Source organism: Passer montanus, unplaced genomic scaffold (genome assembly GCF_014805655.1).
Source record: "Passer montanus isolate IOZ18808 unplaced genomic scaffold, ASM1480565v1 scaffold18, whole genome shotgun sequence".
NCBI classification, from domain to species: domain Eukaryota; kingdom Metazoa; phylum Chordata; class Aves; order Passeriformes; family Passeridae; genus Passer; species Passer montanus.
Window position 1 is genome coordinate 1,207,595 of NW_024365381.1, and position 17,109 is coordinate 1,224,703.

Genomic DNA, 17,109 nt, shown 5'->3' on the forward strand with positions numbered 1-17,109 from the left:
GAAAATATGCAGAAAAATTTCCAAAACTAAAAATCTGCATCTCTTCTGGAATAAAATTAACTGTTAAAAAACCCAAAGAAAGATAATGAACTAGAATAACCCACTTGAACTGGAACTACTCTCACTTCAACTTCATTCAAGTCAACACACAGAGAAGTCACTACTTATCAAAAGCACTGAGCACTCAAGATACTTTGAAAACTTGCAAATATTTGAGCTATCAAGTCAAATTTCTCAATCACAACAATTTCCACAATTATTAAAAGTTTTTACTAATTTAATAGTAGCAGCTTTGCTGCTTGTGAGTAAAACACAGCACCCTCCCTCAGAAACAAACACTCCGATAACCAACAAATCACCAACCAACCAGAACTTCATACAATTCTACTCTTCAACAAATTTATCCACTACAAAAATTAAAACAGCCTGCAACTTCCAACTCAGGCTTCTCCTCAACAGGCCAAAACCAGAAGTGGAGGCTTTGTTAGAGCCATCAGGGGATTACCTGACAATTTTAGGAAGAGAAGACCTCCACTATAGTAATCTACTCAGTTTAACACACAAATATATTTAACTCAAGAGTAACTTGCTCTCAACTCAACACAGCTGCAAGAGTAGGAAGATTATGCAAATACATTTTGATTTCTATGTAGAAACACTATTTCTACATAGAAATCAAAAGAAGTTCAGAAGCTGGACTCAATGATCTTTATGGGTTCCTTTCAAACTCTGGATATTATCAATAATACTATGAAAAGTATATAAATTACAGGTTTTTTTAAAATCTAAGTTTCTCCAAAAGAATAACTTCAAAGTATTTTTAACCATATGATTTTATACCCACAAGACATCATTATCCATGCATATGAGTAAGCCTTGAGAAAATTTAGTGGCTTTTAAATAAGTCATGTGTAATTCAAATCACAGCTGCATACCAGCAAGAATTTTATCTATTAGTTAAATTTAACTATGCTCTACTTGAACAAAACTTATTTGTGCTATTCAAGTACCATCAGATTTAAGCTAAAAAAGTGACATTTGAAAAATGCTACAAAAGATAATATTATGAAGGTCAGATTATTTTGAGACTAAAAAGAAAATATCTAACTGATCAGGAACACTCCTAACATGTCAAAACTATACCTAACACAATGATTGCTAGCTAAAATTAAAATTCAAACTATAAAGAATGTACATAAAGAACCCACACAATAAAGCCAGTCAAAAAATAAGTAACTCTCAGGCATGAAGATGAAACATTTTTGAAGTAAACTGCAACATTATTATTTTCCCTTTATTTCCCTGTTTTGTTCCCTTTATTCTGTTCTTATAGAAAATCATAAAGGTAGTACCACTTTCACCTCGATTACCTGTTTGCCCACACTAAGAAAATGCAGCAGTAGGTAGAACTACTATATGTGGTTTTCTTTTTATGCATTCGTTCTAGAGTTTCAGGTAGACAACTAAGAATTAAAAAGAAATCACTTGTTTCACTCACCAGCCCTAAAGCTCATTCCAGTAGCAAAAATCGCAACAACTGAAAGAACCGGTTCTACTCAAGAACTCACAAAGCAGCTTTTTCCTTAAAAAAACCACATCACCTTACTCAAATGGAAGGAAGCCTCCACATGTAAGTACATATGAAAATAACTGACATTTATTGAATAGCTGATAGACAAACTGTATCATTCACTAAGCTTTGCTAGTTCCAAGCAACTTAACAGGAACTTAAGAAAAAAAGAAATCAAACAAATACAGTTTGAAAATTTTAAAGCACCTGTTTCAAAAGAGGGTGCAACACTTGCATATTTTGTCTCTTCCCATTTTACAATCCACCAGAAGTTGTAAATAAAATTTAAATTAACTGACTTACCTTCTTATCTTCTTTTACTTTGTGGGGTTTCTTTTTCGTTTTTTTCTCATCCAATTCTTGGTCCGATGTAATAGCAGGATTATCTATGCCACCCTTCCATGTTTCAACAGGTGAAAGAAGTGGGTCTTCTTCACTTCCACGATGCCTTCCTTTTTTTTTAGCTTTAGAAGTGGTAAAAGCCTCATCATCACTTGCATCCGAATGTGTTCTCCTATAGTAAGACTTGGCTTTGCTGAACAGTGTCTTAGACTTGTACTTGTATTTTGAAGGCCTTCTTTCCCCATGACTTTTGGATACTCTATCAGAAAACCCATTTTCTTCCTCACCCTGGGCATTTATAACAATTGAGTTTCGAACTTTAATAATACGATTCTGACTATCCTCTGGAACCGCATAGATATCATCTGCAAAGCCTTTATGTTTGTAAATCGTGTCAATAGGTTCAGCATAGTTGTCAGATTGCTCTGTATCTTCTGGTGGCACTGCAGGCACTCGAGAAGGCTGTTTCCTGGGGTTTTTGCCAATACCTGCCTCAATTGTTTTCAGGAGGTTAGGATCCAGTTTTTTTACATTTGTTCTTGGAACAAGTGGTTTCGGTTTTATTGGAGGAGGCACTTTATGGTTGCGTTCATGGTCATGACAATTGATTGGTGTACTGTGAATAGGATACTCGTTTCCTTCCAAATCCAGTCGGTACTTTGAACGATCACTAGGTGCTGGAAGTAACCTTACATCATCACCAATTGGACTGTAAGGCGGTGGTCCCTCAGCATCATCCTCTGAATCTGGGTAATTATAGTCAAGGGAACCTCCTCTCGGAGATCTTGGAAAAACATCTTCACTTGTATGCGTTGATTCCCTTGTGCTGTCTGACATGTAGGAACTTTCAATCATGTTTTTCTTCTCTAATACATCACTGAAGAACAATGTGAAAACCTCAGTCTGACGATGATATTGAGATAATGAATATAAAGCTGTAAACTTAGCAGTAATTTCTGTTGCTATGTGCTCTCCTTCAGTCATGAGTTCCTTGATTGCTTCATTCTCAAAGAAGTCTGCCTGGCTATCAGTAACAGCCACCAACTGGACAGGAATCGTGTCCTGAACTTCAGAAAGAAATGCCCGAAGCATTCCCATGGATGCCTTTCGTTTTGCAGAATAGACCAGTATATATCCATGAACAAGTTCATCTTTCCTTACACCAATGGAAGAATGATATGATAATATAGTTATCTGTATTCGACGTCTCTTTTCACCTATTATTTTATCAAGCATTAAAGAATTATTCTGGCCAGCCTGAGCAGCACTACAGGAGTGAGAATCAAGGAAAGGTGAAAGAATAAGATCCACACTGAACGGATCGCCACACATGGCACACATGACAATCCTTAAGTCAGCTTCTGACAGATCTTTAATGGTGGGAACTGGACTTACAACATCAAAATTGTGTTTAACTGCTTCCAGTACTCCCCTCAGAGCTTGTTTTATTTGGGCCTCATTAAACTTGCGTGGGTATGTACCAGCAGGCACATCTACAAAAGGACACTGTAACTTGTTAGCCAATTGCTGTCCCTGATGTCTCAGAATAGGTAGATTCTTGCTTACACTGTCCCTCTGGTTAGCCAATATTAACGTAAATGAAAGATTAGCCATATACTTGTCTCTCCTTATCTGAGATGCTTCAGCCCTTATTTTTGCAATGCACTCCCCAATAAAAGTCAGTGATTCGATAGAGTTAAACACGCAGAAACAACCATGCGGTTTGAAGGCTGAGGTCCACAGCTGAGTCAGCAAGTATGGGGATTTGGCATCAACAGGCCTAAGATCTAGTTCATATATTTTTCCATCTAATGCATATTCATCATCAGTGGATTGTGTCCGAATTTCATTTGCCAATTCTTGTGCAAGGCCATCTTTGCCCAAAATGAAAAGATTTATTTTATCAATGTTGGCACTATCATGGTATAAATTTGAGCGTCCATGGTCTTGTTGCAGAAGACTGTTGGCAAGCAACTCTTCTACTTTTATGTCCATGCAATTTTGGCCACTGAGACAAGTTTCTTTAGTTGGGTGATAAACAAATCCTATATGTTTGAGCAGAAGAGATTCTCTATCAGGTGCAAGTTTCTGTAAAGCTTTGTATCTGGGTTCTCCACTCAGAACTGCATGAATTTCACTCATTTTATCTGTACTTGGTGTTGCATTAAGATCCAGATCGTAAAATAACTCTGAATGTTCAAAAAGCATTTCCTGAAACTCCTCTTTGGCTTTTTCAACAATCTCCCTCTGATGTCTAGCATACACTTCCTTACTATCTGCATCAGTGATGTATTTGAATGCTTCGTCCTCCACCACAAAACATATAACTTCTTCCCATGGCTGTCCGGGTGAAATTAGTTGGATTTTCTCAAGAGTCTTTTTGAATTTCTCTTTCATTTCAACCCTCCTTTTTTCAGATATGAGATGCTGCACATGGTTTTGATAAACTTTTTCTGCCTCTAGGGTATTGAGAAGGTCAAATGGAATCCTTCTGTCATTCACTTTATCTATGTGGTCAGTTTCATCCCAGGGTGTTTTTTCAAGCACTACAAAACAGGACTGGAAGTCAGGCCTTTTCTCCATTACCTTCAAGGCTTCTGACCAGCTCAAAAGTTCAATCTCATCAAGATTTGACAGAAGAGTATTAAGAGCTCTTGGCAATGCATTAATGTATTCTTCTTTTCTCTTTCTAATATGTTCCTGTTTAAGTTGCTCTATGTGCTTTGAAAATGTATTTTTGGCCTTTTTTGTTCCTTCCAAATTTATGTACTCTTCATAATCAGGGTGGTTTTTCAGTTTGTTACTAACAGTTTTCCAAGTTGCATGATAGTCTCTCACAGTTTGGACAAGTTTTTCAAACTTATCTGTTGCCGTAACAACTAACTGTCTTTGAGTTTTATAGGCATCCAGATAGGGGATTATTTTAGGTTTGCCACGAGTTTTATCCATCATTTGTACCAGTGCAGTAAAACATGTTTCAACATTGACATTGAATCTCGCTGATGTTTCCACGACCACAAGGTTCTTCTTATTTGAGGCAAAGGCCTGAACCTCTCGCAGATAATGATCCACACATTCATCACATTTTGTTGCTGCTATTATTATGGGTTTTTTAGATTTTGAGAGCTGGATATAAAGATTATTCACAAATTTAAGTTGATCATCGAACTTCCTATTGCATCCTTGGCTTACATCAATGCACAACAAGAACCCATCTATGTTTAATTTCCCTTCAGGCATCTGTTTTTGCTCAAAGTCTTGCTCCAAGCCTAGCTGATCTGTGCAAATGTACATTAGTTTTTCTGCGGACTGCAGTTTGGAGGCAGCTGCACGTTTTATGTACGGTTGTAAATTCGTACTCCGATGAGGCAAGAAAGTCTGATCATCAATGAACTCAGTCTGCTCAATTACATGAATTCTGCATTCAATTCCATCCTCACCGCTTTGTGTTACGTCACCCCAGTACAAAAAGTGATCATTGTTAACAACTCTTCCTCCAAAGTCAATTGTGCTAAGCACAGAGGTATGCTCAGGATAATATTCATCTGCTTTTGAACGAACGAATCTATTGCACAAACATGACTTTCCGACTCCACAATTTCCTTTATCCTTTTCAGTTCCAGACAGTCCAACAACACTAACTGCATAAGATGGGGGGCGTGGCTCTTTGTTTTTTGCCATCATAACTTTCCTCTCATCCTTTTGCAATTATCAAGGTAACTGTATGTGGTTTTCATTCTGGAAAAGGTTCCTACAAATTTGAATTGTATATCCAGGGTTCCAGAAACGGCCTTCAGTTGTTCCTGCTTCAGCTTGTGATTAAGAGAACTTCAGAAAACCTGGACAAGGAGCATCATCTTCCTAAAAAATACAGAGAAGAAAAAAAAATCAAGATTGCAGGTCTTTCTTTGTAATATTCATGAGGAAAAAGATTTTAAGAAGCACTTATGCTTGATCACCCTGACTTGTTGTGTATATGAAAATTCTACAACTACTTTGAATGAGATCATAAATTCATAATTCAGTAATGCCATTGCTATTTATACTACAGATTTTAAAATAAACAGATTTTAGGCACAATTTAGTAGAAGTTTGTCAGCTGTTTTGATAGCTGAGCAGCATACTTCTAAAAAAAAGAATACCCACACCCAAACCCCCAAACTACTGCTCTCCTCCTTAGCTTACAAATACTGGGCACTAAAAAGCAAAAATACAACATAAAACTCTAAACTCAACTCAATAGTCATCCACTTCTAGTCACACTCAAATTTTCACTAGATATCATGCTCATCTGTAAGAACAACATTACTTTTGTGTGCATTTGTAGGTTTGAGCTTAGGCTGCAGTAAAGGAAATTTTAAAACAAGTAGCTTCAAAAGCAGGCAGTTGGCCACACACCTCAGCTGCTACCTATATCTAGAAGTAGACTACTTGATTTGCATATCAACAGCAAACTGCTTTTAAGGAAATGTTTCGAACATGAATTCTATAGAAAAACAATCATACAAATTTTAAGAGTAGGACTTATGTATAGATTTTAAGACTACAATGTTGTTTCATTCCTTCTGTCTCTATGAAAAAAACTAACTTCTATTAACCAGAAACAAAAACTACTATATCTACATTCAGAGTTTCACAGAATTACTACAAGGTTCCAGTGGCTTTATTGAAACTGTCATCGAGTATAACAATTACCACTAACTCTCAGTTATTAATCAGAAGATTTTCCTTGCATGCATACTGCAAATGGAAATGCATTTGCTGGTTTTGAATCAATTACATTATTAGGAAGACAGAAAAAATGGAATACCCAAATGACTGGTCCCAGCAGAGAGTGACAAGTGACATGAAATCTACTTGGGGGCCAGTAACCAGCAGCGCACTCCACAGGCCAGTGCTGGGTCCAATATTGCTCAGTACCTCCATTAATAACTTGGATGATGGGGGAGAACGTGTCCTCAGCAAGTTTGCTGATGAAAAAACCAGGAGGAGCAAATGATAAGTCCTGCCTGGAGGAGGAATAAGCCCATGTAGCAGTACATGCTGGAGCCAGCCGCCTGAAGAGCGGCTGTGCAGAGGGGGACCTGGGGATGCCAGAGGACACAAACAGCACCCAGCAGTGGGCACCTGTGGCAAACAAGGCTAAGAGCACCCTGGGCAGCAGCAGACAAAGTAATGCCAGCAGGTCAAGGCAGGTTAACCTTCCTCCCTTCGCAGCACTGCTAAGCCCACACCTGATGCACTGTATCCAGTTCCACAGTACAGGAGAGATACAGAACTATTAGAGAATGCAGCAAGGGGCTAAAGCACCACAGCAGCTCTCGTTTAAGAAAAGGCTAGGACTGTTCAACCTGGCAAGGACTCAGGGAAGAGCTCATCAACGTGTACAAATATTTGGAGAAAAGGTGAAAAGAAGGCAGAGCCAGACTCTTTTCAGTGGTCCCAGGAACAAGACAGGAGACAATGGGCACAGACTAAAACACAGAAGATGCCATATGAACACCAGGAAACACTTTTTTTTATTGTGAGGGTGACTGAGCACTGGCCAGGTTTGCCCAGGAAAGTTGTAAAGGCTCCTGCACCATTCAAAAGACACCTGGGACACAGATCTTGGCAACCTGCCCTAGGTGACCCTGCAGGGAAGCAGGACAAGACGACATTCAGTGGTCTCCTCCAACCTACACTGTTCTATCCTCTCTGAAAATATTTTTATAAAAATACTTCTTATTTTCTTGGTAAAAAGACAACTATTTCATGGCATTATAAAAGAAAGGCAGATACTATTGTACTCAACATATTCGCTTTTACATTTGTAGAGTACAAAGTAACAACACAAATGTACTTAAACAATAAATAGTCCTTATCAGAATGAAAGTATAACAAGCATCAATATTGAAATTTTTGTGTGATATACTTTGTCCTTCTTAGCAACAATTAACTAACCAAAATATAAAATACAAGCTAAAAAAAACTAGCTGTTTATTATGGAAATCATAGAAAAGTACTTTTTTAGTAAAGTATCAACTTCACTACAAAATTAAGAGGAACACCTTATTTTTATACTCAAGACCTTTTATATTGCAAAAACTGAACCTTTTATGCCAGATTTTAGAATTCTTTTTCAGTTAAATCAGATTAGTCAAAGACCCATTCAGAAAGACAAGTTGTATTTTAAATTTTGCTTCTCACTGTTACCACTGTGTTTATTATATTCTTAAAACACAGAATTTGGACCTAACAGAAAATGGTTTCAGGAATAAAAATACTTAGCAAAAATAACATCCTTTACAAGCAGTATTTATATTACTACAAATAAACCCAGTGTTTTCTTTCTAAAGCAAAGCTTATCATAGTAGCATCATTCAAACTGTTCGAATGAGAAATTCAGTCAGCACTTCCACTATAAAATGTTTTCTGTTTGCCACAGCACAATACAGATTTCATGTGGACTAAACTAGAACACAAAAATCTTCATCCACATGATTACTTCATTTCATCAGGAAGATACTGTCAATTTGCAATTAGTTTGTAAGAAACAATCAATACTTTCAGATACTCCACATCCTCAGTGCAAAAGTTGTTCCTCTTCCATCTACAAAATGTTTTGTTAAATCAATACATTTTTAAGCAAGTAAGTACAAAGAGTAAGGTGAAGGGGAACACTGACAAAGGGAGAACAAACACATCAGTCTCTCATTAAAGTTCTGACATGAAATATTTTAACCATAGTAGAAGCTGAATCACTAAAGATATTTAAAACCAGTGTGGGTTTGTTTTTGGGGTCTTTTTTAAATACAGTTCCTACTTTGCACTGATTGTACAAAGTCACAGAATGAAATCTATGTTAATTAAGTAATAAAACTGGTAAAAATCTGACATTGTAATGGCTTCACATTTAATATGTAATCATCATTAAATTGTTCTCCAAATGGAAGATTTTCCATTTCGCTATACCACTAATGTAAATTTACTTTATCGTTTCGTACTGTTTTAAAGCACGCACACTGGAAATTCATTGTAAATTAGTTCCATTATCTTAGTTCAATCTGTCTAATTCAATTATAACAAATTGTAAACACTACAATTCATCTAACCCTCCCCCCCACCTCTGTTACAGATTCAAAGGAGGGGTTGTTTTATTTCCCCAACTAATTTCAATCTTAGGATTGAAAATAATGCAAAGCATCTGACATCACTGCAGGAAGAATCTCTGACCATCTACATATGCACTGTAGGACCTTGTCTCTACAGACTTTTAGATTTCCAAGTGTAGTTATAAAGAAAATAAGGTAACAGTTTGTATTTATTTACCCACCTTTAAACACATTATAAAGCCCAAACTTACCCTTAGGAAAAAGAGGTGCAAAGCAAGATGACTCTCCTGCTGCGATCTTCCTGCAGTTATGTCACACATTTAAACAGTGCCCTTCAGTAAGTCCTTCCCTGAGGGATCTGAAAACAAAAGATAAGAACCATTAAAAGTTTTAAGTTTATGAAGGAAGAAGCAGCAATCAGAGAAGGTAAAATGCTTCACCTATACATGAGAATTGTTTTCCTTATTTTAAACGCATAAACAAAACCCAAGCTGGTGTTTGTCTAAATTTGGAGGGTTTAAATCCTGTAAGCACACCTATTAATATTTGAGAGAGGGCAGAGTTCATAAGTCATTGTGATTTGAATTTCAACTTGATACTTCAATAATACCTAGGTTGCAGAAGACTGTTATGAAAAAAATTCATGTAGTTTCTCAGAAAACATATAAAATATGAGCTACAAAAATCACTTGTAGAAAAATTTGGAATTCTAAAGCATTCAGAACATAGGTTTGCAAGATTACATTGCTAAAGTCATAAGTACAAAATATATGAAACAAATGTATGTCTATGTATATATATTCTATTAATAGGAAAAAGGTACAGTCTACCTCAAAACCCTTTTACCTGTAGTACACCACTTCTAAATTAAAAGGACGCACAAACTGTGACAAATTAGCAATTGAAAGTATAATTGTATTTGAAGATTTTGAATTCTCAACTAGGGTACAAATTATTAATATAACCCTTTTAAGTGCTGCTTTCACTGCAGGGATGCTACTATAAAGTAATCCAAACCAGAACTCTCTTCCATTGTTCTTCCCTTTGCATCCACACAAAACTCAGACTTTGCCAGGCCAGTGATGCACACACTGTGAGGCAGAACAGGAAAGGAACTTGAGGCACTTGCACTGGAATATTACCTAAGCCATTTTCAACTAAGGAAAGGTGTCATTGTTAAGCAAGATGCAGCACCATGCTGTATATGTGCTAAATACTACATCAAAACAACAGAGCTATTTCTTGTTTTGCCATTTACAATTATATTCTTAATAACTTGACTTTGCTTTGGGAATAATATTCACTTTGCTCTAGTAAATTTTCTTTTGGGCAAAAAAGGTTGGTAATACTCATAAACAATATACCAATACAACAGTAACTAATCTGGTGGTACCAAACAACACCAAAATCAATAGGCAACAGTCTATCAGTCCTGCATGAAGCCTGGCTGAGCTTCTGTGCTAAATTCTATCACTTGACAGAGAAGACAAGGTGGTAAGTCCTGTTCCCTGCCCTTACCTCCAAGCTGTGGCACTCCTCTACATCCACAGCTGCCTGAGCAGAGCAGATACTTGCTCTTGAGGAAAAACACAATGGGGCTCTGAAGAGCTCCAGCCCTTACCTCCAAGCTGTGGCACTCCTCTACATCCACAGCTGCCTGAGGAGAGCAGATACTTGCTCTTGAGGAAAATACAATGGGGCTCTGAAGAGCTCCGAGTATGTGGAAGAGCAGAGAGAGTGAAAGAAAAGTGTCTCCAGTTGCAGAATGCATCTGAGGCTTGAGGGGCCCTGCCTCAAGTGAAAGCTCAGAGGCCCCCACAACATCAGTCAGAAACATTGAGACATCAGAGAAAGCCCTATTTATGAATACACATTTCCCAAAGTCTTCCAAGCTGAACTCTAAACAGAGTTATAGAATGCTGTATTATCAGCAAGTAATAAATACTTCAAGAATTAATCATCTATCAGTATTAAGTAATTGTGGCTGCACAGGAACTTGTAGATGAGTCCACAGTCAAGAAAATCACTTACAGATAAATACCCTTGAGTATTTCTCAATACCCTCCAAAATTGCTTTCTGAACCTACAAATGTTTTAGACCTAATATGGCTGAAGCAAAAATGTTGTCTGAAAGAGTTCACAGAATTGCTTATGACCATCAACTATTTAAGCAGTCTGCCAACAGGGAAAATAAAGAGTGTTTTCCACAAGTCCTTTACTCACTCTGTAGTGTTGCCTGGACACAACACTTTATGGATCAGTATTTTCTGGGGTTAGTTTCAATCAGCATACTCTTGCAACTGTGTTTGTAAATTACCTGGCCAAGCAAAAAGAAGCACATGTGACTAAAAGGCCCATCACAGCCTAGTCTGCTTTACAAGGTATACAAATACACCAAAAGAAACTTACTGTAACCTCACCAAGTAAATTCAAACACATTAGGTGTCACTAAAATGGTCTGGAGGATGAGTTTGAAAGTGCTGTGCACTCAAAATACACAGATCATGACTCCAAGAAAGCTACAGCTCCAGATTCAAGTTACTACTGACACCAAGTTTTTATACCACGTCATTCCTCAGCTCATACTTTTTGAGAACCAAAACCTGGCATTGGAAAACTTACTACAGCACTTAATGTCTGAGATCTATCAGCACAACAGTAACTACAGCCCTACCCAAAAGAGAGTAAGAATTGCACTGTTTTCCCTTCTAACAACCAGTTAGGAAAAAAAAAGTTGATATACCTTAACATTGTCATTTCTCATTCAGTATTTACCAAGAGTTATCTTTTTCACTCAAACAAGCATAAGAAATCTTCCCTTCAGGTGAAAATCTTTTTCAGAAATGAAACCAAAGTATACCAATGTCACTTTATCAATAATTTCAAATCACTTAAGTCTGCTGAGGTCCTAACACAATGTGTCCTGCCCATATCTACACACCAATATTCTTGCCTTCACGAGCGCTGGTGATCTTAACTAACCATGCTTGAAATCTTACTTATAAATAATGGTAAATACAACAATTACCCAAGTATCAGCCAACACAAGAAAAAACATTATTCAGCTTGCTTATCAGACATTAAGGTCAACCAAGCAACAGCAAGACAGTAAGGGACAACAGTGATCCTGTGGCTGAAAAGAAATTCAGCTGAAGTGGTATGCTGATCAATGATGCTAGGGCAATGAAGGATGAGAATGGATGACTCCAACTGCTGCTCATTTCAGACTTGGTTAGTACGACGGCCAACTGTAATCCCTAAAGGAGTTCTGTAGCCTAGATCATTCTCCACATACAAATGCAAAGTAATCAATGTGTTAAAAATAAAAAAGAGAGAAACATCAACCGACCAACTTCATATTATAAAGCAACAAAAAATTCTGTTTAAAAACAGAAGTTCGAAGCTCTTAGTTCCGACTAAGCTCAATAAATGTCTTCTATTAATAATACACTGAAGACTGTCTATGTATTACTCAAAATTAAATCAGAGCCTAAACATTATTTCTGGACTCAAAACATCATTCTTTAGGTGGAATCTAGCAGTCCCAGGGTATCTATTATCATTATTGCTCTCCACAAAAAAACCTCAAACAAACAAGAGAAAAACCAAACCAACCTACATAAATTAAATCAAGGTACAATAAAAAGGCGAAGTGTAAAGGTTCAAATTACCAGCAGAGCAGTAGTCTGAACCCAGGCCTCTCAAGTTACTTATTTTCAGATTTTTGACTATCTGAAAGCATTCAATATAGTTTCAAAGCCTATATTTTAACTGGGAAGGAAAGTGCAAGACTAGAGAAGAAATAAATTCTTAATTCTTTTTGCACAGGATAAGCTCTAACCAAAAACATGCAGAGTGATCAGAGAAGTTTCTCAGGGCAAATCTCCCAGTCAGGCTTATTTGTGGAGATACTCAGGAAAAACACAAAACAACTAATGGAGAAATTTTACAAAGGGAATCCATAAAAACACTTTAAAAAAAAAGAAGAAAGAAAGCAGACAAAAAAGGAGGGATCAAAGTAAGGACAGAAAAAGGGCTAAAATGCATTTCCTAGGAGAAAAAAACAAGAAAAATTTACATCCTGGTATGGGCAATTACAACTAATTTTACTGATCCTCAGATCTGGATCGTTTCATACTATTTTGCTTCATGAGTAACTGCAGTACAGAACACAAGACTCAACACTATAAAGCTTAGTTTGTTGTTTGACCTTGTACAAGCTACATGTGTCATTTCTACCTGTGTAAAACAACACTGATTAACCCCTTTTTAAAATTACTAAATGATAAAGGGAAACAGCATATATAAGCAGCAAATAATATTCTGCATAAAAATTATCCAACTTAAATAAATAAATGCCAAAATGCAACTACATATACTTTTCCAAAAATTGTGCATGCAGGTATTGGTTTTGCTTTTTTAAATGCAAACATTCTTCTGTCACGTTTGAATGTCAACTGATGCAGAACTGCAAAAACGCGTGGGAATTTTAACTCAAAGCCAAAGAAACAACTCTTATTTACCACAAAATGTAATGTGCAGAACTAGCCACAGATTAATGATTTTGTTTTCCAATAGATGTACTAGAAAAACACAGCTGACATGCAAATTCAAAATAACTTTACAGTTGTTTCAGATTTTCTTACAAGGAATTATAAACTCGTTTTTCTTTAAATATTTCACCAAATTTGTAAATACAAGGAAGTAATGAGATGGTTCAAAAAATAATCTATAAAATGCAATACTCTTCCAGTTCACTTACACTGACCTTTAGGCTAAAAATTCTCAGAGTAGAAAAGAAAAAAAGAACCAACCAAACAAAGAGTGATTAAAGAGTGATTAAGTATTTTGTGTGCCCATTAGGAGAGACGTAACACGGATGCAGGGGAGGAAAGAGCCCCGGGAGCGCTACTGCGGAGCTGCCGGGGTGAGCGGGACCCCCGAGCCGCGCTGCGCTCCCCGCGGGCCCGGCGCGGACAAAGCCCCCTGGCGGCAGCGCCTCCGCGGCCGCGGGACGCAGGCCCCTCTGGAAAGCATTCCTGCCTTATCACCGAGCAGGAATGCACCACGGGCTCGCTACGTCATGGCCACAAACGGGGCTGTTTTCAGCTCGCCCGGCCAGCAGCGCTCCGCGATGGGTGTTCGGCTTCCTAAGTGCCACTCTCTCTCGGAGAAGGTCACGGAGCGTCAGCCCCCAAGAACGCCTCCTGCACAGAAGGCTAAGGACACACCGCGGAGCAGCTACCAAACGGAGCGACGAGCACTGCTTCGTGGAGTTTTATGTGAAATATTCCTGAAGGATACCAGTACATGAGATTTATCTCGTGTCAAGAAGTACTTTTGGAAGACTTAAGATAGCGTCAGCATCCTTCTAATATCTTTATTAAACATAATGGAATTCTTTTTGAGCACTATCTACTCAAATAACAAGTCCCAAAAGGGAAAGTTACAGAGAGCAATCTATTATTGTGATCAGTGCTTTTCTTTTCTACAAAGTCTGCACATGGAAAAAACACCTACAGCTTTAGGAAAGCACATAGCTTGAAAAACATGTGGAGCATTTGGTTCTGTTAGTGCTAAATATAGCATTTTAAAACAATTTAGTCTGAGGCTAAAGTATTTAATTGGATTATGTTACACATGCAACACCTTAGCTAAAGTAAAGTCCAATACCACGGAGTGGTAGGCATTTGGTTGCAATTATTTACAATTTTGCAACAATGGCAGCTGCTTTAGATAGGGATACTTCAGGGGAAAATGCTATTTCAGCTCAGTATATTCCACGCTTATAAGCAACTTAAACAAAAACAAGTCAGTGATAAGGTAACAAATGCTTAAACAATTTCCCATACTTTAAGTACTACAGACTTTAAAAAAACCCCTTACATTTGCATCATACTTTTTGAGCTCTAGTCCCAGAGTTTTAGCAGAGTACTATAAATAGAATTTTAAGAATTTTAGCACTTCTTAAAAATAATTTTCAAAGCAGCACAAAAAATGAAAGTAACCCCTAACAAAAACGCACTTGGATGAATATTTGTAATGCCCTTACTTTAGATATGTACTATAAATAAGTATCAGAAGGCAGTTAACTCTGGTCACTGATGTCACTGCTGAAAACAACTGTCATGCGGAAGACTCTACAGAAGGTAAGACAGCACAACTGACAAAAATGCCACCTATTAACTCCTCATTCTTTATGAAATAAGTACACAGGCATCAGTGCTGCAACTGGCTTCAATGCACAGGTTTAAAATGGACGTCCAATTGACCACCTAATGCTGTTCCCTCTCTACTGCTTTTACTCTGCAGTGTAGTTTTCAAATTTCTGTCAAGGATCTTTATTAAGAAAAAAAAATCCCACCGGTTTATCTGCATGACACTAAACTAAAGAATACACACATACCCCCACAGGCCTATTTTGGTCTAGATTAAAATCGTTCCCCTCCTACTTATTAAGGAAATATTCCACACTGATATCAAAAGCGATACTGGAGAGAGCAAACGAGGGGGGTACAGAGGGGTGGGGTGTATTGTGGGGAGAAGGTGACAAGTATGTCTTCCTTTTATAACTATACAGCCCTGCTTCCTTTTTTAATTAAATCAGTGTTTCATACTCCTTATGTCCTTAGCTACAACACCATGGCATTGCATCTGTATGTCTCTGGTGATTCCCTTGGGTGGAGAGAGTCTAAAGGTTATGCTGGTTGAAGGGATTCAAAACGCTCGAAAGCTGCAACACTGCAACTGGCTACCCTATTCCAAAGCCTTAAAATCCACCTGGTGGAAAAACAGAAATGCACACACATCATTAGGAGAGTGAAGTTTTCTGAAATTTAATATCGAGCAATATTTGAAGGTGAAAGGAAGGAGGAGGGGAATGGACAACTGTTCAAATTTAGTAGAGGAAGAAAAGAGCAGAGAAGGCGTGAATGAGTATTGGGGTAATGAAGAGGAAAATAAGTACAGAGAAAAGAGAAAAGGGGGGAAAGGCATTTGGAATGGAAGAAGGGAGGAAGCTAAAGGAAGCTAAAGGACTAGGCAGAAGAAGGGAATGAGGAAGGAAGAAGAGAGGAGCAGGGAAGCTCCCCTTCCTGCCTTCCTCCCTCCCTAGAGAGCCGTGACCAGCTGGCAGCCTCGTACAGCAGGCTCAGACCCTCCCATTGCTCAGGCCTTCATCACCTGTCTGGGAGCAGGCACCCCGCTCCCTGCCCTTCCCGCCTGCCCTCCGCGGCGCGGCGGGGCCGAGGGCCGGGCGGGGGGCGCGGGGCCGCTGCCCGCTCCCCACGCGGCCCCAGCGCTCCGAACTGGTTACAGCCAGCGGCCGCCGCGCCGGCTCGCCGGGCTGCAGCCGCCTCCTCCTCCCGCTCCCCTTCCGCCTGCCGGGCCGGCCGCCCCGCTCCAGGCCGGGCCGGCTCCCACGGGACCGCATTCCTCCCCTCACCTCGCGCCGTCGGGATCCGGCTCCTCGGCGGCGGCGGGAGCGGCAGCATTCCCGGGACGCTCTCTCCACGCCGGCGCCCCCGGCGGCTTCTCCTCCCCGCGGGGCTCTCTCCGCTCTCCGGCCCGCAGCTCCCGAGCGCTCCCGGCCGCCGCAGCCCCGTCCCGCCTCTCCGCTCTCTCCCCGGCGCTCAGTAATGGCGGCCGCCGAGCCTCCCCGGCTCTCGCTTCGCTGACGGAGTCTCTCTCTCCCCCTAACTTTACCTCAGCAGCTTCCCTCCCCTCCCCCCTCCCTCCCGCCGCCGCGGCTCAGCGCGCGCCCGCCCGGCCAGCTGCGCGTGCGCGGGAAAGAGCCTCTTCCTGCTGTCGCTGGATTCCCTGGGAAGCCTGGGAGGGCGCGCGCGGCCGGCACCCAGCTGCGCGCGCACGCGCGCCGCCCCGCCTCCCCTCTCCTCCCTGGCCCGTGCGGGGGCGCGCGCGGCGCGCGCCCGCTCGTGCCCTGGTGGCCGCGCGGGTATCGCGGGGAGCCGGGAGTCCGGGGGACCGCGGTTCGAGTCCCGCCTCGGGCAGCGGCGCAGGCCGGGACGCCGCCGCGCCCCATGAGAGCGGCTCCGAGGTGTGCAGGCGGCCACGGGCTCGATCCCGGGCCACCGGCTCGATCCC

General features: G+C 40.0%; 1 protein-coding gene across 1 annotated transcript in view; it reads right to left on the bottom strand.

The window, feature by feature from the left end:
* The window catches only part of ARHGAP5 (Rho GTPase activating protein 5), a 47,213-nt gene extending 30,453 nt beyond the window's left edge, over positions 1 to 16,760 (bottom strand). The window contains exons 1-3 of the mRNA XM_039704826.1: positions 16,451 to 16,760; positions 9,258 to 9,364; positions 1,874 to 5,773 (exon numbers count right to left, since the gene is read on the bottom strand). Coding sequence (XP_039560760.1) covers positions 1,874 to 5,596 — 3,723 coding nt within the window. The 5' untranslated portion in view covers positions 5,597 to 5,773; positions 9,258 to 9,364; positions 16,451 to 16,760. The remainder of the gene's footprint in view (positions 1 to 1,873; positions 5,774 to 9,257; positions 9,365 to 16,450) is intronic.
* Between the last annotated feature and the right edge of the window lie 349 nt (positions 16,761 to 17,109).